General features: G+C 31.1%; 1 protein-coding gene across 1 annotated transcript in view; it reads left to right on the top strand.

Moving 5' to 3' along the window:
- Positions 1–1,070: 1,070 nt before the first annotated feature.
- Positions 1,071–25,261, top strand: part of LOC143050783 (uncharacterized) — a 35,740-nt gene continuing 11,549 nt past the window's right edge. The window contains exons 1-11 of the mRNA XM_076223899.1: positions 1,071–1,191; positions 10,538–10,561; positions 12,314–12,337; positions 12,922–12,954; positions 13,909–13,935; positions 16,620–16,634; positions 18,089–18,393; positions 18,947–19,235; positions 20,150–20,448; positions 22,089–22,377; positions 23,317–23,352. Of these exons, the coding sequence (XP_076080014.1) occupies positions 1,122–1,191; positions 10,538–10,561; positions 12,314–12,337; positions 12,922–12,954; positions 13,909–13,935; positions 16,620–16,634; positions 18,089–18,393; positions 18,947–19,235; positions 20,150–20,448; positions 22,089–22,377; positions 23,317–23,352 (1,411 nt within the window). The 5' untranslated portion in view covers positions 1,071–1,121. The remainder of the gene's footprint in view (positions 1,192–10,537; positions 10,562–12,313; positions 12,338–12,921; positions 12,955–13,908; positions 13,936–16,619; positions 16,635–18,088; positions 18,394–18,946; positions 19,236–20,149; positions 20,449–22,088; positions 22,378–23,316; positions 23,353–25,261) is intronic.

The raw sequence follows: 25,261 nt of genomic DNA, 5'->3' as shown, positions 1-25,261 counted from the left end.
ACTTTTATATTTTTGTGATAAATATTGATGCTTTTTATGTCAATGGTCAAGTTCCATTGACAGGGTTTATTAAATCATATCAAATTAACTAAATGAGCAAGTTTATATTTTTTATTTCATAACATTTCTAAATTATCTTAGTTTTATTGATATGCAAAAAAATAAATAATTTATTTTTTAATTGAATTTCGGATAAAACATTGCAAAATTTGTGAAAAAAAAAAAAATAGAAAACTCTTGATGAGAATAAAGAATATCTTATGTATTTAGTGTAGATGATATGGAAATTAAATAATCTTGACCAACTGACCATCTGTGTTTATTTGATAAAATCAGTGAACACCAACTGTGAGAGAAGCACTTAACCTAATCATTTAATTGCTTGTATGAACAATCAATTACACGGTTTCAATGCTGAATATCAGGGAAAATCCGAGTACATTTCTGGGATTGTAGTTGATACATGACCTCCCATGACCTTCAATATGTGGAAGGTTTGAGTGCAATAAAGAATGTATGTTCCGGACATTATAAATTTGTTTATATAAATTCTGTACATAATGAATGTGTTATGTTAATCACACAGCCTACTGCGTTTTAATATCAAACAAAATAATAATATTTTAATTTGCGAATTTAATATTCTTTTCTACTGACTGAACACAGATGCCTCGGTTGCTCTAATGAAGACATTTTACAGTAAAACCTGATAAAAGTCTCACTTGCGTAAAAGTGCATTCCTTCTTATAGTAGTCCAGTTTGATTTTCATTTCAAATTGAAATAAGAAAGTTAGTTACTGTATTATTTGAAATCAGAACACAGATTGTAGATTTCAGAAAGTTGGCCGTTATTTTTTCTTAGAACGGTAAATAAGAAATTTTGTATAATGACAGGTTTTACTGTAGATGATCAGGGACAGCAAATAAAACATGCAAAACTCGTGTTTACATATTTAATAAATATTACAAAACACAATCCTTATTATGACAACAACTGTTACCTGATCCTCTATAATAAGATATTACAAATCACGTGACGTTATCTGTAAAAGGGGCAAGGCAATACTATTTAACCGACTCATTTTAACTATTCTTCTGCTGGAAACCATCTGACTTCGACCATGGGCAGGATTGTGACGACGGGATTTTTTGTTTTGTGTTTTGTTTATTATGCAAGCTCTATGGGACATCGTAAGTTATATCAATAAAATATATTCCACTATTTCAGTTTATACATTTTAGTTTTTTTCTACCGTTATGCTACTATAATTATTCTGACAATTAAAAAATTAAAAAAATCAACAATTTTTTTTTGGCAAATGAATTCAAGATTAAAAATCATTGAGTACAGACAATCTTGAGCCATAAGGTTTATTTATGTGTGGCTTTTGTTGTAAATTACGCTACCGATCTCCAATGACAGCATTCAATATTTCTAAACAGCGCATTAAAACTTTCTGTACTGCGCGGTAAAACTTTCTATACAGCGCATTTAAATTTTCTGTATAGCACATTAAAACATTCTGTAAAGCGCATTAAAACTTTCTATACAACGCATCAAGGCTTTATGTAAAGCGCATTAAAACTTTCTATACAACGCATCAAGGCTTTATGTAAAGCGCATAACGACTTCTGTACAGCGCGTTTAAACTTTCAATGCAGCGCATTCAAATTTTCTGTATAGCGCATTCAAATATTCTGTAAAGCGCATTACAACTTTCTGTAGAGCGAATCAAAGGTTTCTGTACAGCGCGTTAATACTTTCTGTACAGCGAATGCAAACTTTCTTTTTAGGGTATTTCAACCTTCTATATAGCGCATTAAAACTTTATGTATTGCGCATTTCAACTTTCTATATAGCGAAATTCAACTTTCTGATCACATTTCAACTTTCTGTATTAAAGCCTGCCTACGGGTGAGGAATTTTCTCGCTGTGTTGAAGACCAATTGGTGGCCTGTTGCTGTTTTCTGCTCTTTGGTCGGGTTGTCTCTTTGACACATTCAACATTTCCATTATCAATTTTAATTTTCCTTCTGAAGAGTTCTGAATTCAGAAGATGGATACATTTGAAAAGTTGTTTGAAGAATTTATTTAATATCATTGTTTTATTTTATATCCTCTACTAAGAAAGCCACAGAAGCAGAATTAAGGCGAGTACAATCAGCGTCAGTTTCGGAGGCTTAACATATTTAGAGTATGTGAATAAGTAACACAGGAGCGACTAACATCTTACATCTTATTGAATAGTTGAATAATTTACTGTGATTCTTTATTTTATTTTTGTATTTTTTAACGCATTATACGTATTTCTTTCGATTATTGATTTCAAAGTTTTCAATTGAGTCTTTTCTTTCGTTTCTGTGTGTGTTACATTTTAATGTTGTGTTTCTGTTGTGTCGTAGTTCTCTCTTATATTTGATGCGTTTCCCTCAGTTTTAGTTTGTAACCCGGATTTGTTTTTTTTTCTCAATCGATTAATGAATTTCGAACATCGGTATACTACTGTTGCCATTATTTCCTTTTTCTTTTTTTTTTTACATAAGGAGGTGTAATAAGATACATTATCAGGCCTCTTAAATTGCACAGATAGTTCATTATTTAAGCCTTTCAAAATTAAATTCATTTAATTGATTAATGAGCATTTTGAATAATCTTGATACTTTACTGTATCAGTATCACTAAATTAGTAATGACCTCCTGAACATCTTGAAATTGACATATCGGATCTTAACGGGCATTTAACAACTACCCAAAAGGTCATGATCAAAACAGAAATCAGCCATGTACCTTCCAAAAATATATTTTTCACACAATTCCATCTCTATAAAATACTAATATTGTGGGTAAAACTTGGCTAACATCTAAATATTTACGAGTGGTTCTAAAATTTTGATTTTTTTTGGAAGTTTTGTACAACATTCAAGAACTTTGAAGCAACACACACACGTATGCAGGACGAAATGCATACCATAAATTACTGATGATTGGAAATGTTATGTTTTATGATATTTATAATTATTTCATGCGAGTACTCGAAATGTTTGCAAGTTGCAGTTACTGTTTCAAGTAAGTTTGCTCTCTTGTGTAAATATCAGCGTTTATCAAGTGTATTGGACAGTACACAATGAAATACAAAACCCTTAAACATCCAACTCCTCGTCTAAATGGACAATATCGTTAAGTTTTTATTGATTGAGTAAGCATGAGTGCACAGAAAGCACCACCGAACTTCGGCATGACAATCCTAGTTAATTAATATTGATGTCGAATGCATCTGCAACGTGCGGGATATGAACTGACAACCTCAGTATTGACAATTATACAATATATGAACTACCTAGACCATTTTGCCACCGAGATTAATTAAAACAAAGCAATACAATTAAATGCAATAGGTGGATGAAAGGATGAATTTAAATATTTGAATTTATTTCAGTGTTGTTTTTGCGGGAATACATAAAAATAACGCATTTTTGTCTTTTGGTTATCCAATATATCAATATGATTTTATCATTTAGACGATAGGAGGAATTAAATACTAAACAAAATTTTATAATCCTTGTAACAGTTTCCATTTTTATCGGTTTCTGAATTATAAAATTTATTCAATGTCAAAATCTATCAATTTCATTTATGTCGTTTTAATAAATAATAGTTATCAAAAGTACCAGGATTATAATTTAGTACGCCAGACGCTCGTTTCGTCTACATAAGACTCATCAGTGACGCTCAAATCGAAATATTGATAAAGCCAAACATGTACAAAGTTGAAGAGCATTGAGGATCCAAAATTCCAAAAAGTTGTGCCAAATACGGCTAAGGTAATCTATGCCTGGAATAAAAAAAAATCCTTAGTTTTTCGAAAAGTAAACGTTGAATAAAGCAAGACTCTGAGATGTGGTATAATCATATTTTTTGGATAAATATTGTTAGAAGAAATGGGCCATTAATAATCATTGATACAACACAAGACTTTTTTATTCAATTTTTTTTTTTATCGAAAACGGTATCCGTATTGTTTCATTACAACACGCAACATGAACAATAATTTTACAGATCTAATATACCATGTGTTGCTATTCATGTTTAATATTGTTGAACAAAATCCGGAAACAAATAGTTTGTTGATTATACGCTACATTCAACAATCTGAATATATTCGAGTTGTGATATACAATTGTAATGTAAATACCATATATACTTTTCATAAAATGTGTTTATTAATAAGAAATCAAATATTCACCTAAAAATTCAGTTTTATATTAACAATCAAAATATTATGATGTTGCATCAGGTAAATTAGATAAAAACGGATTTCTTAACGACTGATTTGTTTTTAATGTATAAAGGATTTACGATCATTCGATTCTACTACGGTTTGTTAGATATGAAAACATGTGTATAATAAAAAAATGAAAATTTTTGCATAATGATGAAAATATGATAATTCAAAAGTATCTATGACAAATATCATTACTACTATACAAGAACTTATTATATCTACAAAAACAACGTGCTTATATATTAACATATGCATGCATTATTTCTTAAACGTGTAATCACCGCTTATCGACATTTTTCAAATGTTCAAAACATTAGCTAGTTGATTAACTTGCGATCAAAGGGTAATACAGAAATATTTATTTAATATAAAACAGTTTATTTCACATTAATCATATTGTTTACCTCTCTTTCCAACTGTAAAATTGCTTAGCGTTTATTTTCCGACTGAATGATGACAATTTAACCCGAATGATTGTCCATAAGTAACCTGTATTACAGATCACAGATGGGGACAATGGCATCAGCGCATGGTGTTTTAAACAATTTTTCCTGACAAATAATAAAATCGTTGAACGGTTAACTTATGGAGATTTACGAAGAGTAGGGGAGATAACAATTGAGATCAGTAATAAGTGTATATAAGTCAAGTTCATACAATCTCTTACTGCAAGCATGTGAAACACAATTACATTTTGTCTTACTGCACAATGTATTAACAAAAATTCTTCAGAAAAATGTAGCATTTATTTTAAAAAGTTGAGCCCCATTGTAATCTTTGGAAAAATATAAATAGTCTATTATATAATAGTGCGAATTAAACTGAATTTGTAGCAACACAAACCCATTAATTATAATGTAGTCAAACGTTTTGATGTCGGATTGAATCAGTATTTACTCTGTTGATGCAAAAAGCTCAAGCATATCGGCCGCGTGTAACATGACTCGTGTTGCTTAGTTGTTTAGCCTTTATTTTTCTAAATAGCGTTTTGTAGACAGCTGTTTGTCATTTCGCAAAATACATTTGTCTCTTTTGTCAATGTGTTGCAATATACATTACGTACTTCTTTGTTGCAAGAAGCCAGAATGACAATGTACCACAAGTAAATAAAATCAGTGGAAATTCATTTTGGGAGAGAATAGTTATTGCCCTATCCCAGTACATCTGTGTACATTTTCTCTAATTAGTGTAACTGAGTTATACATAAACAAGCACAACACTTGAAGCCATTTGCTGTCACCTTTATTATATATATTCAGTATCCATAAACTAGTTCTGGATTTTGACAAATAAACAACTCTAAATTAGGATTTTAATTTCACCAAAAAGAATACATGTAACTTTAAAGTGCTTCATCAGCTTTCCTAATATAGACACATTTTGGCGGAAAAGAGTGACGCAAGCAACATCTCAACTGTAGTGAGTGGGTAGTAAGGTGATGGAAACAACATCTCACTTAAAGTGAGTTGTTTGTTTTTAATGAAAGTCTACATGAACGCAACATATTTGATTTGTTACTAAATAATGTTTATCTCGCAGATTTATACATTGCCAATTCAGAAATTATGATAATAATAAGAAAAAAGATAATAATAAAAAAAAAATAGCATTTTTTTCCTGACTGTTAGCGCTTGTTTTATACATGTTATAATTAAAATGAAAATAAGGAAATAAAGGATTTGATACTTGGATTTCGAATAAAGAATTCATAATGGCCCTATAAGTACCATGGTACCAACATGTTTTAATGATTATTAAAACAACACCATCAAACAGGTAAAAGAAAATGCGTTGATGCTTTAAAAATATGCTGTAATGTTTAGTGTTTGTTAACCATACACCAGAAGTACAAGCATATAGATTATGAAAAGAATGAAGAGATTATTCCCGCTCGTGACTGAGGCAGATAAACAAAATATTAGGTATCCAGACAAAGAAATTCCAAATGTAAGGTCTAAATGAACATTGACACAAACAAACACATGTACTAGTATAAACAGTTACACAATATAAACGTACATACATGCTTAAAAAGATATTATCAAGTCCTACATTTGTCTTGTGCTACTTCTTGAGGTGGGAGGGGGGGGGGGGAATTCAACACTTAATTGATAGAGAGTGCCCCTTGGGTTCTGTTACAAAATTTTAAAAATCACACCTTTAATTTTTTAATATATTGAGAAGGTGAAATGTAACCCTTTTCTGATATTTAGGCTCATAGTCCTTGTTTAACTTACGAAGAGACCTTTGGATATGAATAAACTACAGGGCTGTCCATATGACAAGTAATGTCAACGTTATAGAGCTAATCATACATTGTTTATAGTTTTCCCCAGTATTCACTTATTTTCAAGCTGGAAAATGTAACCTTTTCAGGAAAAACGTCCTATCAACTTGTTATAAATATAGAAGTTGGCTCCCCGATTTATCTTTAAATTTTGATGCACAGTTGTACATTTTATTGCCCCTGATCATCAACGTGGAGAAAATCCTAAATAGACTTTGAGATATTACAATTCAGACTACATTTAAATACATATAAAGGAGTCAAAAAATCTTTAAAGTTGGACTGTATCATTTTTTTTCCAATCTTTATTTTTCTAAATAGCGGTTGCAGAACTGTTTCTCATTTCGCCATTTTCTAATGTTTGCCTTGATTTTTTGGTCGCCTGAGATAACACACTGCATTCTACATTACGTACTTCTGTGTTGCGAGAAATCAGAATACTACATGTAAACAAAATCCATGAACATTAATTTTGGGAGAGAATCAGTAATTTCCCTATGTTTGTACATTTTCTGTATTGAATGCAACTGAATGGACAAGACATTGCCTGGACTTGTCTATAAATCAGGACGACACTTAAAGCATGCTTGGTAACTTTTACGCAAATATTCCGTATCCATGAACTAGATCTGGATGGTGACATATAAACAGTTCTAAATGACGATTTTTACCTTAGCACTAGGAAAAATTGCTTCGTCAGCTTTCTAGGTAAAAATATGTTTAGTGTAAAAGGTGGCGAAAACAACACATCAGCCTAAGTGAATGAGATGTACTTGTGATGTAAAATAACTTCTCGGCTTTATTGAGTGGGTTGTTCATTGATTTTAATGAAAATCTAAACTAAACTCAATATGTTATCATGTATAAGTTGTTGGACCAGTTGTATATACCGGGTATTGCTTATTTAAAACATTACAGATTGGAAATGCATATTTAATGAGATTGACCGCACCAATTGTTTTTATAAATAAAAAGGGGAATAAATAAGAATAGCTTCTTCCGTTTACAATAGAGGATTCAGAATTGGCAAAATCATTACAAGTTCATACAATATTTATACATGTTATGATATTAGTGATTAAAAAACAAAACACGTTTATAAATGTTTATATGACATTCGTATGTGTATTGTTAAGATTTTTAATAACAAATATTCCCATTCTAACCAGAACAAAGAAGAAAAATATGATGCAGTCTCTAGAAAAAAAATGTCTAAATAAAACATGATTGGAAACAATGGAAAAAACTATGAAAATGTTTTAATATATCAAAGGAAAAGTTGACTTATCTGCATATAAAAAAAACTCTTTCTGAATTGTGATCCTCAATGCTTTTCTTCTTATTTCTTAATTTGTGGTCTTTTACATATTTTTATTCCAGTATCGTAGATAAAAGCGCTACTGGCGAACACAATTACAATCCGGACATAATTGTTGAGGTTTTTCTTTAAATAGTTGAAATATTGATTTATTTAATTAAACCTACAGTTATGGTTAATCACAGTGTTACAATCAAATTGAACAAAAGTCGTTTTTGAAAACAAAACAGTGTTGTGATTCTTACTTTTAATTGATAAAAATAAAACATTGATATTTACTTTGGATGTAGTTTTAAAAAATATAGTTTTAAAAACATTTCCCTCACCTTACCACAATGAACACACATGTGTACGTTATGTTTTACAAAATGATATAGAAACAGTTAAGTCTATTTTCAAAATTATCTCCTCGTGTGGAGACGATCTTGTTACACAGAAATGAAATTCCAGATATCAGTACACAATAAGGGTCAACATGCATGAACACAAAATCATGATTTATACATGTTAATGTATATGCACGTTATTGCAAATAATTTTCCTTTTTTTTTTGTGTTTACAAATGCACACTAGTCAATTCAATATTGGCATGCTTAACCTTTCTAAAAATATATATTTCCAAACTTTAATTTATAAAAATACAAAAGGTTTCAACTCCTTCTGGCTATTCAGTTGTTTTTGTTCTTATTCATCCTTGAATTTCAAAACGTTGCTTTCAACTTCCCTGATAAAGTTAATTACAGAAAAAGCGCTTAGGAGGCATGACATTTATAAAATGTGGTTTTCAGTTTTTATTTAGTAAATCATATTCCTTGTCCTGGAGATGTTAATATTTGTAAGTCGTATGGATACACCATGGAAGCTTTTATCGTTTACAGCTTCTCACTGAATTATTTCATTGTAGAAAAATTCAAGTACTTAAACAATGTTTGATAAAAACAGACAGCATGATTTTAAATTGATGAACACAATATCGAAGTCATGATATATATTTTTTTTTCAAAAATGTTGAACATACTTTATTCATCTTGCTTACATGGCTAAGTTTTACCATAAAACATGTGCACTTTCTTGGAATGGTATGTTTATAGTTGCATGTGCAGCTTGATCAGCCTACTCTTCGTGGTCACCAGACAAAATTCCCGATTTTAGATCGATAGGAGACAAAATAACATGTACGACCTGTAAGTCATCTCCGTGGAAACTTTTTAATTCAGGAATATGACAGTTACTATCTATTCGTTTGGTGTGTATGAGCTTTTGATTTTGCTCTTTGAATAGACATTGTCGTCTTGAATTTTCCTAGGCTTTTGGTAGTACTGTTATTAGTAGTCATACGTTATAATAAATCCTTCTAATATAAACCAAGTGAAAAAAAACAGGTTCCTTTATAAAACAGTCTTTAGAGCTGAGGACAGGGGACTCTTAGTTAGTTTTACTTGTATATATATAAAGATATGTGTGTGTTCAACTCAGTTATTTTATTGTTGTTGTTACTTTTGTTTATGTCACAAGTATAATGTTACTTATATGACAAATAAAGATTATTATCATTTAACATTTTATTACGGAGGGGAAGTAGTTATTGCTCCATTCTAGTATAGGTTTGTACATTTTGGACTTTAATTCGGGAACATTAGAGAAAATTGTCCATACGCCATCACAATTATCGGGGTATGCGTGGTTAGCTGTAATAAATTAACCAGTAATTAAATCGTAATGTAGACATAAACAATTCTAAATGAAAACTCTAATATAAACACGTCGAACATCCAATTCGACAGTTTTTGCGACATAGAAACATGCAGTTTAAAAAGTGGTGAATACAACCAATCGGCTTTCATGGGTTTACGGATTTATGTCAACATCTGCATTGAATGCAATACGTTGCCAAGAATGGAAGTGAGTCAGTTGTATATACAAGTTCTGACAGATTATAAAGCAAATTGTCTGAAATTGGTACTGCTCATCTTACAATAATTTGAAGGGTAAAATAAGTTTAGATTATACAAAAACATTACTACATGTAGTTGAATACCCATAATGTGCGATGCAATGATAAGAACAAACGGTGTCTATCAGAATTTTTAAAATTTAGAAATTACATAAACTAACGCTTTATATCAATCACATTATTTTGATCTCAAATGGATTTGACTATTTTTAAGGTCCCTTTTAGTCATGTAGCTGTTCAACTGTTGCGTTCCTTGTAATCACTTTTGATTTCAAATATATGTATTATTCCAGAAAAGTGCTCGGTACTCATGCAATGTATATAAAGTTTTTGTTTTATCACGTTTTTATCAAGTTTCTTTTTCAGTTCTTGTGATTTTGATAGTAAACTTATGGACTTTCTTGGAAATTTATGTTCGTAGTTGTATGCGGTACAGTATCTGCTTATCGGTCTAACGAAACATCAGTTTTAACCGGAGTTCGTTTTGTTCAACATTTACCTTTCTTTGTTGCTTTTGTAGACTTTTTCTTTTGGTTATCTTATTTCAATTTTTGCCATAGCGTTATCAGTTTGCTTTCGTGTTTGATTATAACATGTACCTGTGGGTTCTTCCACCTCTTTCTTTAAATGTTAAGAAAATGTATATACTTATCTTTATGAAATATTTATAATTATTATTTTTTTTATTTTTACAGATGGTGTAATGCCATATAAACCAGGTATGTAATTGTCTTGATAACTGGATGTGGGTAAAAGCTGCTAAGAATCTAGACACAAGAATTGAACTAAAATTTTATATATATGAATTAGTCAACTGCTTTTGAAACGATTGATTATTAATTTTCACCACAATATCTTAATATTTCTAAAACTGCGGCATATATTTAATATATCCACAGTTCATTCAAATATAAAAAAGAAGATGTGGTATGATTGCCAATGAGGCAACTATCCACTAAAGACCAAAATGACACAGACATTTACAACTATAGGTCACCGTACGGCCTTCAACAATAAGCAAAGCAAATACCGCATAGTTAGCTATAAAAGGCCCTGATAAGACAATGTAAAACAATTCAAACAAGAAAACTAACGGCCTTATTTATGTAAAAAAAATGAACATATTTTTTCGAATCCAACATTTTCTAATTTACCTAGTGTTCAAAGCATATTCGACACCTACGATAATATGAATGCGAATAAGTATAGTAAAGTTACAATTTAGGGGCCTCGACAGACAGCATGACATTCACCTATAGGTGATGCTAAAGATAACAGATACATTCGAACTTATTAATCGAAAATAAACTGACAACGCCATGGATAAAAAAATAAAAACAAAAGTACACATAAGCATCTCTGGTGATTTTTTTTAAAGACAAAATTACGTCTGGCGTACAAAGTTTAATCATGGTATCGGTGGTGGATTTATGCGTGACTTATTTTAACATTAAAATGAAGATATTAAGTGTGTTTGATACTCTGTTAAGGAATAACAAACTTTTAAAAAGACGCATGATTGATACAATAAATATCAAAGTACACAAAAAAAAAATAAAAATAAAGGGATTTGTACTTTGTAATTGTTATAGATAAGATAGGTTTTATATATGCCGATCGGTATGATATTATTCTCTCTAGTTTACTCTTTCGTTTATTGTTAACATTTTTGTCTTTCAAAATGAAAACCCCTTGATTGTCTAAAGTTTTCAAACATTACTTTATATACTAAAATATAATGAAAAAAATAAGAAAGGGTCAGTGAAATAAATTTGTAAATGGCACCATACCGGTAAATCCAGAGGATCCCGAGTACTGTGGATTCATTATAATTCGCTGGATACCAATTTTCGTGGGTTTCGTGGGTACAAGTGAACCACGAATTCAAATGTTCAACGAATATCATATTTTCAATAGGCTATGTATACAGAAATGGCAAAACCACGAAATCAAATATCCACGAATATGCAAGTTTTCAGCAATTCATGAAAATTGATACCCATGAAAATAAATGAATCCACAGTATATGACAAAACGTTAACAATAAAAGAATACCTTTCATCCTTAAATTCATATAAAACAGTAGCTTACATCCTTGAATTGAAATAAAAGAGTAGCTTACATCCTTAAATTCAAATAAAAAAGTAGCTTACATCCTTAACTTCAAATAAAAAAGTAGCTTACATCCTTAACTTCAAATAAAAAAAGTAGCTTACTGCCTTAAATTCAAATAAAAAAGTACCTTACATTCAAATTTTTTCCTGCGCCTCTCTTTAACAAGGTTAAATAAATAAATATACATATGCATTTATACGCTAAAGGATAGTTGATATTTTCAATGTTTTGATAACAATTATTATTGATTTTATTAATTTTTATAATTATCATGATTATGTTTATTATTTTGATTTTGATAATTATTATCATGATTATGATTATGAATTTGATTTTGATTATTATTATCCTTACAGTACCAGTTCCATATGACCCACCAGGTATGTATTGATTTAATAACTCGATTGGTCTTATAATGCAAAGAGTCTAATAACATAAACTGGATTTACCAAATCATTTTTAAAACATTTGAGTTAAGCCATTTTAATTGATATTTTATGGTGTGTCTTTCTATGTCGTGGTGTTACACTTTTGATTGAGGTAAGGGTATAGGTTGGTACTAATTAAAACGGATAAACCCACTGCATTTGCTTGCAACTGTCCTAAGTTAGAACCTATTGTTCAGTGGTTATCGTTTTTTGTTGTGGTTCATAAGTTTTCTCTTTTCTAGTTTTTTATATAGATTTGGCCGTTGTTTTTCCTGTTTTAATAATTTTACACTAATATAATTTTTTGTGCCCTTTTACTAAGCCGTTCGGTGTGTGTCAACGCTCCGTGTTAAAGAACGTTCTTTGTGACTTGTAACGGTTCGTTTAAACAAATTGTGACTTGGATGGAAGTCGTTTCATTGGCTAATTAACTTATGCATTACGCTCATTCGTGAACGAATGTGTTGTCCGGTCACTCGTTGAATACTTTTTGAATTCTTCGAATAATTATATGATTATTATCATTTTTCTTACAGCTGTTGCTGTTGAGCCACCGCCATACCAACCTGGTATGTATGTGCTATATATGTTTACTTAAGGAATAACTGTATATTGTTTTTGTCTATGGAGAAATAACATCAAAAATGTGGTGCACACTGAATAACCCGCGTATTTCGAATCGACAGGGAAAATATCACAGTCATTTCTTATAATTAGATTCTTAATTCCATTTTAAACTGGAGTAAATGTTGAAAAAACGTTGATGACGTCAAAATAACAAAATTAGGTTTATGAGCTGATAAACAAAACGACGTCAGCCTATCAGAAGAGGCGTTACATTCGAGATTAAATTATTAGATAATATGGTTATATTGAAAAGATATTCAATCAACAAAAATTGACTTATCATACCATTCTTTTTTTTTTTCTTTTTTTTTATACAATTAGCTGATCAAAAAATATTTAGCATCTATATGAATAGAAAATGAAAATGCATCAGGTTTGATGGACAGCATGACACTCACATACACAAATAGTACAGTATAATTGCACATTAAAATGGACCTTTTTTGGTGAGGTTCGTGATGTTAAGTTTCTGTGATTTGTGTTCGCAGAACGTTTTGGACGGTTTTCGTTTTGTTGCTAAGGCACTATCAACTCGTTTTCGTTTGATAAGTTTCACTATCCCTTTGGTATATGTCGCCTTTTATTTTCGCTTATTACTAGTTTACAAGGTTAAATACATTGTCATATTTATATATTACTGTGGATACCCTATTATTCGTTGAATACATATTTTCGTGGATTTCGTGAATACAGATGAACAACGAAATTAAATGTTCAACGTATAACACATTTTCTATAGGCTTGTATGTAGCCTTGGGCAAAACCACGAAAATAAATATTCACGAACACGTAAGATTTCCTTTACCCACGAAAATTGGTACCCACGAAAACAAATGAATCCACAGTATAAGTTGTACATTAAATGCTATTTAATATTACTTTTATTTCCCTTACAGCTGTTGATCCACCGCCATATCGACCTGGTATGTATTTGGTATACATGATTACTAGAAAATGGTTATACTGACAAGCTATACAATCTTTTAACAACAAAAAAAACTTATCTTGATATTTTATCGTGTGTCTTTCTATGTTGTGATGTTACACTATTATTTCAGATAAAGGTGAATTTTGATACATATTAAAATGTTTAAACCCACTGCATTTGTTTGCTCATGTCCTTTGTCAGGAACCTGGTGTGCAGTGTTTGTCGTTTTTTCATATGGTTCATAAAAGTTTTTTTATATAGATTAGACTGTTGGTGTTTTGAATGGATTTACATTAGTCATTTTAGGCCCTTTATAGCTTGCTGTTCGATGTGAGCCAAGGCTCCGTGTTGAGGACCTTACTTTGACCGATAATGGTCTACCTTTACAAATTATGACTTGGATGGAGAGTTGTCTAATTGGCACTCATACAACATATTCTTACATCTATTTATCATAACATCATTGTTTTAAATGATATACATCCATCTATCATTGTTGTATATTTTTTTTCAAATCAAACATTTGTGTCTTTACATATTCATTGTTTAAAGAATATTTTGCACCTATCCTATATGAATAAGGAAAATAATATTTATCGTCCCAATTAAGTGGCTTTGAATGACAGATTCATAATTTCGGATCACACTTCAATTTGAAATGATATACTGAATGCAAATATGCTCACATAAAGAATAAATTGTAAAAGCATGATTGTCTATAACTAATTTGCAATCTTTATGAAAATGACAAAAGTATCTGTTATGCAATGTATACGTTATATAAATGTTCATCTTCTTCTTCGTCTTCTTCTCCTTTTTATTTTAATGATCATTATAATTATGATAATTATTGAAATTGTTATTAATATCATTTTCATTTATATTATTTTCATTTATATTAGTTTTATTTATGTTATTTTCATTTTTATTATTATTATTATTATTATTATTATTATTATTATTATTATTATTATTATTATTAAGATAATTATTATTTAAATTATTATTGATATAATTTTCATTTTTATTTTTACTATTATCATTACTAAGATATTTATTATTATTATTATTATTTTTATTATTATTATTATTATTATTATTATTATTATTATTATTATTATTATTATTATTATTATTAAAATAATAATTATTATTGCAGTAGTTACCTCTCCAACCAAGTATAAACCAAGTATGTCTATGTTATCTGTTAATAATGGATAATGCCAAATTATAGTTTTGACCCCAATTTCATGGTCCACTGAACATAGAAAATGATAGTGCAAAGTTCAGGTTAAAGTTTTTGGTCAAGGTAGTTTTTGATGAAGTTAAAGTTACATCAACTTGAAACTTAGTACACATGTTCCCTATGATATGATCTTTCTAATTTTAATTCCAAATTAAAGTTTTGACCCCAATTTCACGGTCCACTGAACATAAAAAATGATAGTGGGAGTGGGGCATCCGTGTACTATGGACACATTCTTGTTTACTTCAAATTTGTAGAAATCTGGTATATGTTAAGATAATTTTGAATACATATAAAATAAATACAAAAACACTTGAATTCTAGTGGCTACAATTGAGATTTCAATCACTTAACCCAAATTCAAAATTTGAGATAAGACGAAAGTTGGTCGTCTAATATTTAAAAAAGGGACTGAACGTTACTTTTTTTTTGTATCTTCATGTTAAATGGTTCAAAGGACTTCAGTTGTTACAAATGTGTTCTCTGTCGGTTATAGATGTGTTTTTCTTAGATATACAAAGAGCGATTTGTGTGATGATTACTTCAGAAGAGAACCGTTCATCAAAATTTTTAACTTACTAGTATTTAACTCATTTTATAAAATATTACGCTATAGAAATTCTTACTCCAACAAAATTAGTGAGGTGGTACGTTTCTGTTAGGTATAGTTCTGACAAAAAAAAAACGTATGAATGTAGAAATTATAACTGTATAGGAGAAATATTCTTTGATCTAAAATATAAAGTTAATTTTACTTTAATCAAATGGGAACACAGACGTCTCATTGTATTCATACTAGAAAGTAAAATCACAAAAATACTGAACTCCGAGGAAAATTCAAAAAAGAAAAGTCCCTAATCAAGTGATAAATCCAAAAGTTCAAGCAAATAAAACGAAGGGATAACAAATGGATGCCCTCTTAATCGCGGTACAATTGGGCAAGTGTTGAAATAAGAAATTTTAAAATTTTGCGGGTAGTACGTCAACTCAGTATAAGCGAAAGCGTAGTATACACTGATCGATAACGGTCTTCGAATTGAGTTATTTTTTTTGAAAAATGGAGTTTTCTGCGGAAAAAAATCGCAAAACTTATAGGAATTTTGGTCCCCAATGCTCTTCAACTTCGTACTTTATTTGGTCTTTTTAACTTTTTTGGATTCGAGCGTCACTGATGAGTCTTTTGTAGACGAAACGCGCGTCTGGCGTATATACAAAATGTAGTCCTGTTATCTATGATGAGTTTATTATTCAAAACACAATACTTTTAAAAACGTCATTTCACAAATATTTCCGACTTTGTAAAGTTTCAGGTGAGATACGTTTTCCTTAAGTAGTACATATATATATATATAAAGACTAAACACTGTGTTATATACATAAAAGTATTTCATGTTGGTTTTGGAACTTAATATCAATTAATTTTTTGATTTCAGGCAATACAGGGAAAGGTGAGTATTTTATATTTTTACAGTTGAACGATTTCAGAAATCACTGAGGTTGTTGTACTTCAAAGTCGTGTAACTCAACGAAAATTATATAAAATACAAGGTCAATGTCGGAAATATATCAACTTGTTTGTATAACCGTCATGACGCTTAGAAAAAAAAAACAGAGAATGTGATTTAAAGCGCTTTTTGACAGTTTCTTGCCATATACCAAATATATCATTTTTCTGATATTAACTATCTGAATATTAACTATTAACTGTTGTTTTTTACAGTTCATCAAATATTGCCTGCATAATTAACCGTTGCAACGGTAACATATTAATATATGTTTACCAATATCTAGATATGCCACTGATTGTGCAGATAGGTTACATGACATGTAAATGACATTCGACCTTTAATAGCTTACTACGCTGTATTGGTCTGGCTCATTATTAAATGCCGTAACACAACTTCTTTGTTTTATATTGTACACAGTATTACACCTTGGGCACGTGGAAATGAGTCCATGTGGGCTGTAGTGTATATCTAAACTTAAAAAAAGCCATCAAAGTTCTAGCTGCAGTATAAATAGTTGATATGAGCTTGGAATATTACAGGACCAAGAATAAGGAATAGTAATTGTTCAACAAATAAAAGTATTTTAGTTAGTGTAGTTAGGTAGCCTGTCTCACTCGCGTAGTCTGACATCTATTTTCATTCATTGTTTAAGCTCAACACGTTTCTCAGTTATTGTTTTATATTTTCACGAGTGTATATCAACAAAATATGCAAAATATGTTTAACGCTCAACACGTTCTAACAGTCATGATAATGTAAATTCTGAAGATGTAAACGTGTCATTTTAAAAGTCGGGCATTTCTGTATTTATGCAAAGGTGTTCTTTTTTCTATAAATGACCATTTCCATAATTGATTTCTCTGGTTCTCCGATCCCTGTGTTTGAAAAGATTGCTGAAGTGACAGTAGTTCCTCAGTTTCATAAAAGCTTTGCTGTAATGTAGGTCAGTCGAAGACTCATCATTTAAAATAGAAAAAAATCCATCGATCTTCCAACATTCGAATGTAACTGACATGCAAATTTAATAACCGAGATGAAAATTTGCCTGGAAATCCTTTCGATTTTTTCGATAGGATCTTTGATTTGTATACAAAATACTCTGCCTACCAATGAGCCAAATTGTAATACAATGAAAGAAAATGGAGGTCTTGTTTTTATGTTAGCGAATGCCAAGAGAATTCAGCTAAACTTTAATAGGTGTAGATAATAATAAATAATCTGTGTTTTTTCTTATCGGCTTTTAATAAAAAAAAAAATTAACAAAAAAGGTATTTAAACGGACAAGAATATATTTCGGTCTACATTTTCCGACCGTCCAAAGACAGGAACCTCGTACCTTTCTTAGTTATGTGTGTGTTTATTTGTTGTTTTTTTATTTTGATTACCTGTTGCAGATGCTGAGGAATGCGATGTCCAAGCTGATATAATTGTCTTGTTTGACGACTCCTCTAGTATCCAATATGATAACAAGGAGAATTACCAAATGATGAAGGACTTCGTCAAAGAGCTCGTTGACAGTTTCACCACTGTTGGTGTCAACGGCCGTAACGGCTCACAATTTGGTGTTGTGCAGTTTTCACAAGGAGTTAAAACAGCATTCCCCTTAAACAAATTCAAAACAAAGGAGGATATAAAGAAAGGAATACAAGATATGGTACCAAGAAACGGGGGCCAAACAGAGATTGGAACTGGCCTTAAGGTACATTTAATTATTATTTTATAATGTATATGATTGTGTCTTGTTGGGGTTAAGAGAATAATGGACAAATAGTGCAGCATAGAGAACACACAAATATAAGGCAAAGAAAATGATACTAAGACAAAAAATACAAAAAAAAAATATGAAGAATAGAAAACAATCATGACAAATGATGCTACAATATAAAGAATAGAGAATATTGCCAAATGAAAAAAAAAAACACCGTTCCCCTTCGACAAAAACAACCATCTTGACCCTCGTATATGGTTGTATCGATTCAAAGGCCATAATTTACAAGTTGTCATTATATTTTGAGTTAAATAACTGGTATCTGTATATCTTTTAAGTGTCTAAAAATGAATGCCACATTTTGTATGAGTTTGCATATTTCGTTTCTACCTTTTAAAGACAAACCTCGTTTACTTATTTGGAAAACGTTCCATATGGCACCCAATTATAAAACACTATGCCACCGTGAGTGTTATTTCGTGTGGTGCAATATGGGACATTATCAAAAAGTAACCGAGACTTGAACGTTTATTCTTTTTTTCAGCACGTACGAGAAAACAGCTTTAGTGGAGCAGAAGGTGGCGGTAATCCAGATAAACAAAAGATAGTGATATTGATGACTGATGGTAAGAGTAACGCCGGTGCTCCACCACAGCACGAAGCTCATAAATTGAAAGCCGAAGGCGTCACAGTAATCGCTATTGGAATTGGTCAAGGATTTGTTAAAACCGAACTTGAGCAGATTGCTACAATGAAAAATTACGTATTGACCACCAACTCCTTCTCTGAATTATCCACACTGCTCAAATTGGTAATCGATCTAGCATGTGAAGGTGAGTAAAACTCGTATATTTTTTAATTTTATTTATGTGTATATTTACATACTGATCTTTGAGCTAACCATTTGAAAAAGCTATTATTTTGTTATAAACATACTTAGACGTATAGCGGTTCAATTCAATGTCATTTTGGTCTCGATTTGTCTCATTGGAAATCATACCACATCTACATTTTTTTTATATATTAAAACATATTTGTATGCTCTAGTTATTTATTCATGTACATGTTGTTTCTGTAACGATTCTTAACGTTTTTTTTTTTGTTTTGTTTTGGTATTTGTGGCTAAACATTGGGAAAAACAATCGTATATATATATAATATCACTTTTAAACATGTTGTTGCTGTTTCTGGCGAAGTTTACACAGATGAACACCATCTTTAAAATAGACATCTGACACATAAAGATGTGAACATAGAATTAAACATATTTATCAGATTTGTTTTTAATCAAAATTAATAGAATTCTACGCCGTTTGACGGCTTAAGCTTCAGGCCTGAAGACTCTGTAAGATGAGTATATATATATATATATATATATATAAAATGAAATATAACCGAAACTTAACGAAATGTATGGATAGGTTTTTTTTTCAAAATTAAAGAAGTACCTTAATACATTTATATACGTAGACATAAACATAATATAAAATCGGTCATTCCACTGTCTATATAATTCTGCTCTCAATAAAATTGCATATCATGGTTTTGTGACGTCAATTACTTTGTCCTGACCTTAAAAACTTTGCACAGGACATATCCCAATATGAAGGCTGCGCTCACTCGACAAAAAGCCTCATGTGTTGACTCGCAGCTGATATTTTCAATATAAGTAAGCTGACATTCTGATAATAGTTACTTATTTGTAGATGTGTAATGCATAATTTATAAGTAATACCATTTTTTCCAGTGTGTGTTGTCGACTGTGCCGGACATGCTGACATAGCATTTGTCTTTGATGCTTCTTCAAGTATCAACGCTAACAACCCAAACAATTATCAATTGATGAAAAATTTCATGAAAGACATCGTTGATAGATTCAACAAAACTGGTCCCGACGGAACACAGTTCGCTGTAGTAACATTTGCTGACCGTGCCACAAAACAGTTCGGGTTAAAAGACTACTCATCAAAAGCTGATATCAAAGGAGCCATTGATAAAGTGACGCCATCAATTATAGGACAGACAGCAATCGGGGATGGATTAGAGGTAATCATTACTCAGGCTGTAATTGAGGTGTACAGTGAAACCTGTTTAAACCGAACCTCTTTTGAACTTAAGATTTCGTCGGTTTTGGCCGATGTTCGGGGTTATCATGTCCACAACGCGTACAGTTGGTATGACGGTGCTTACGAACATGTTTGGTTTTTACAGGTTTTTGGTTTATACAGGATTCGGTTTAGCCATGTTTCACTGTACTAATATGCGGTATGGGTTTGGATCATTGTTGTTGGCCATACGTTGATCTATTATTGTTAATTTCTGTGTCATTTGATGTCTTGTGGACAGTTGACTTATTTACAAGCATACCACATCTTCTTATGTTTATAAAAACAGCTTTCATTTCTTACATTTCATTCTTTTCCCTCGATGTAAGTGTATGTACCTAGCCGAATGGAACTGAACAAACTATGATTTAGTTATTTTTGTGTCCCACGTGAGGTAATATATAATTTCAAAGTACTATCCATTGAGGAATGATTCTTTGCAACGTATGTTGTTTACTGGTTTTCCGACATTGAAACACGTCAGTATATTGTACAACCTGGGGAAAAAAACAAACATTGGCAATTTGTTTTATCAAAATTTAACGCAACTTGAGAAGCATCCGTTACCCATGTTAAGAATCTAAGTTAACCCTTATTTGTGCAGGTATTTCAGATTTTCAATTAATGCATATTTTGAATTAAAAATAATAAACTATCTGTTATCCACACCTACATGTATAGCTCATTCGTCCAATAACAAAAACTGTTGTGATATGATATAAGAATTTCATGAGCGCTGACTGAAAAACAGTAAACGTATTGGAGTGATAATCCTTGTTAAATATCGTAATATATTGACCTGCGCAAAAGAGACTTTTCTGTTAAGTTGTTATTTTGTTCTCTTTGCATGTACATGTAGTACCAAATCTTCGTGCAAAAAAAATGAAAATTGTAAATATTTCTTTATATTATGTGTAACAAGTGATGTGCATCGGATATAAATCGTCCTTATGCAAGTGCACGTATACATAAATACAATACACGTATAACATTTTGGTTGGTTTTGGAACATTCAAATACGGAATGAAAATTGAATTTTGGTCTGTTTAGGAAGGTTCTTATATCAAATCAATTTCAACAGTCCAGACTTTGCATAAAATATTTTTTTTAACCCGAAATAAGATAACAGATGCATTGATAATGGTAGATATTCATTTGCATAAGGTCAATTTCTATTCGACGCATCTCAAATTATTTCTTTTTCTTTTTCCTAGAATGCTAGGTTAGAAGTCTGCCGAATTTGACAGTGGAGGACATTTTCTTTAGATTATGTATTACACCTTATTGTTTGTTGAATTTCCCAGAATGCTAGGTTAGAAGTCTTCCGAATCAGAACGTGGAGGGCATTTTCTTTAGATTATGTATTACACATTATTGTGTGTTGTCTTTCCAAGAATGCTAGGTTAGAAGTCCTCCGACTAGGACAGTGGAGGACATTTTCTTTACATTATGTATTACACATAATTGTATGTTGTCTTTCCCAGAATGCTAGGTTAGAAGTCTTTCCGAATAGGACAGTGGAGGACATTTTCTTTAGATTATGTATTACTTATTATTGTTTTTTTTTTTTGTCTTTCCTAGAATGCTAGGTTAGAAATCTTTCCGAATAGAAATGGTGGAGGACGTGAGGAAGTACAGAAGGTTGTAATTCTGTTAACAGATGGACAAAATAACGGCCATAAGTCTCCCGAGCACGAGAGTTCGTTGCTAAGGAAGGAAGGAGTTGTCATAGTTGCTATAGGAGTTGGAACCGGATTCCTTAAATCTGAATTGATTAACATAGCCTCATCCGAAGAATACGTGTTTACAACTAGCTCATTCGATAAGTTGTCAAAGATTATGGAGGATGTTGTAAAACTAGCCTGCATGAGTAAGAATTTATCACTGAACTAGTATGTATTTGTCTAGGGGCCAGCTGAAGGACGCCTCCGGGTGCGGTAATTTCTCGCTACATTGACGACCTGTTGGTAACCTTCTGCTGTTGTTTGTTCTATGGTCGGGTTGTTGTCTCTTTGACACATTCCCCAATTCCATTCTCAATTATATAGATACAATAGAAAAAAAAATGATATGGGGTAATTATCTATGACAGAAAATCAGTGTATGCACAACAAAAAACAAAGGAACACCGCTTTTATTGCGGTTCTTCATCTCAAAGTTACACATGTTTGTTTTCTAGAAAAGTTGTTTCTTTTTATACTGCAAAATCTAAATAATTACATTCTAAATTTATCTGAATACTGGAATAAACAAAGATTTTTCGCATTGGATCTGTTTTCGGTAATTTTATTAATAATTAGATGATATCGCGGAAATGTTCAATGTTGATAATAAAAATCATAACCATGGACGGCTCTATTAAAAAAGTAATTCCTAATATGTAAAAGACGCTTTCAATTTTTGAACAATTGTTGAAAAAGTATACTTATCATTATACTCTTATCAGAATCTTCTTCTACAAGGCTTATGTTCTATAAAAAAAAAAACATCCAAGTGTTTGTCAAGATAAGTGTGGTCTCTCCATTAAATTATACTTGTTCAAAATGGAAGAATTGTTCAGTAATATTATTTCTAGAATGTGTTCCTTACGGAACAAACACATGGTACATATATGTGTTCCAACAAGACCCGATATGATTATATCGTTTATAAAAAAAGTGTTCATGAAATCTTCTGTTTGGCGAAAAAAAGTAAATGTTGACACTTCATGTGTATTAGATATTCCTTGCGCTTCTTTGTTAATCATTTTAAAATAAAAGATACAATACATGCTTGAAGTTTTGCAATAAAAAACACATGTATTTTACAGGTTGTAAACCACGTGCACACAAGAAAGGATCAGGAGGTAAGAACATAAACATTTAAATAGCATTGTCTCATAGATAATGATGATGGTGATGAATGGCTGCTTAGCGTCCAGCGGAAAATTAAGGAGGTGGACCTAGATTAAGGGAAATAACTCATAAAATCATCAGTACGTTTGTGTCAATAATTGCCATAAACATATTCTTAGCTTCTAGGTTACATAGGTTATTTTCAAATGCTAAAAATACTATGATACAAATTAACTTTCACAAACGCATAATTACTTTAAAGAGTTATCTCCCAGAACCAAGGTCTGCCCATTAAATTTGCATATTCAGGACGAGAACAAAATAATGTAATATGAATTTCTACTCAGCTCTGTGCTAGGCCGACACGCTAAGCCGTATTTTTAACGTGCTAGTTAAGGTGGTACCTAACACTACAGGGAGATAACTCTGTAAAATCAGCTGAACGTTTTAATTACGTTGTGTTTTGAGGGAATAGTAAGCTTCTCAATGATCAAAATAAGTGTTTGTCAAACTGCTATATAACCAGTGTATTTTTTCGGATAAAAAGGTTGGTTCAAAATTTTTGAAATTTTTATATTTTTGTCAAAGGGTCAAAGCAAATACTTTGTCAAAATTTTATGAAAATTAAACAAGCCAAACTGATTTTAGTGAAGGTGTTGGGTACCACCTTGATAAGGTAGCAGTCCATAGTAATGTATTTCACTTTACTCAGACACCTTATACTGATTTCGAACCCACTAGTCTTTCAATTATTTCTTTATTGCCGCGTGCTTGGAGGAAAGCCGCAAATACTAATTTCAATGTATATGGTTTGACCCGTCCGGTGTTTGCACTCACGAAATCCTGCACTTGAGACGAACACACGACAACGAAACCACATAGGCGGTTCATATTCTCATGGACATCTTGCTACTAATCTTCATCAAATATCTAGAAGTTCGAAGATTTTAAAAAGACACATATTATTTAATATTACGATGATTGTAGGCTAACACATTTTTTATGTATCAAGGAAAACGACACTCGATAATGTGTATATGTTGTGTTTTTTTTTCTGCGGACAAATATTAAAAAAACAATATTGAAGTCATGAAAGTACATTTTTTCTTTAATATACAGCCATTGGATAAAAGGGAGTTCCTAAGATGGCGGATGTATTATTACGGATTATTCCGGATGGACAGAATAAAACATTTATGAAAATTGTAGAAATAAAGTAAACTTATCTTTGTTGACTTATTCTTTCATATAAATCCCTTAGCTCTTAAACAGTTTTAAATTCTGTTGGTATGGTATTGTATGGCTTTGAATATAATTGAGTTGTTCAAATTGATTTCCAGATTTCTGGCACAATAATGTTGAACACGGCATGTGAAATAAATGTATCATATATTCTCTGTCAGACTTTGATTGTTTACATTTTAGACATTTTGACTTATAAGGAGCGTTGTCTTGTTATCACTAGTACCACATCTTCTTCTTTCTATTTGAGGCGACCACGAAAGTTGGAATATAATTTTTGTCTACTAATTATTTGACTGTTGTTATACATCGCATGAAGCATTGTCTTAGTTGAAGGTCAAAGGTCACAAGTTCTTATATAAAATATTCATATATCCTTCACTGTTTAAGCTTCCTTTGTTTGGGTTTGAATACAAACTCCATGATATAAAATACACCCCAAAACATGACAAATAATATAGTGATATAACCCATAACGTCCTTGTCGTAATTCTTCATTCATTTAAGGCCAAGCATAAACGTTTACCTATAATGGATCACAATCCTTCGGAGCACCTACAATTACCTTCAGTTTTTTGTGGGTTCTGTGTTGCTCAGTCTTTAGTTTTCTACGTTGTGTTCTTTTTTTTAAAGGCCTCACTGATTTCAAGTAGAAAGTGTCACTGGTTCGAACGCAAA

Source organism: Mytilus galloprovincialis, chromosome 11, assembly GCF_965363235.1.
Source record: "Mytilus galloprovincialis chromosome 11, xbMytGall1.hap1.1, whole genome shotgun sequence".
Taxonomy (NCBI): Eukaryota; Metazoa; Mollusca; class Bivalvia; order Mytilida; family Mytilidae; genus Mytilus; species Mytilus galloprovincialis.
This window is presented reverse-complemented; position numbering and strand designations above follow the sequence as displayed.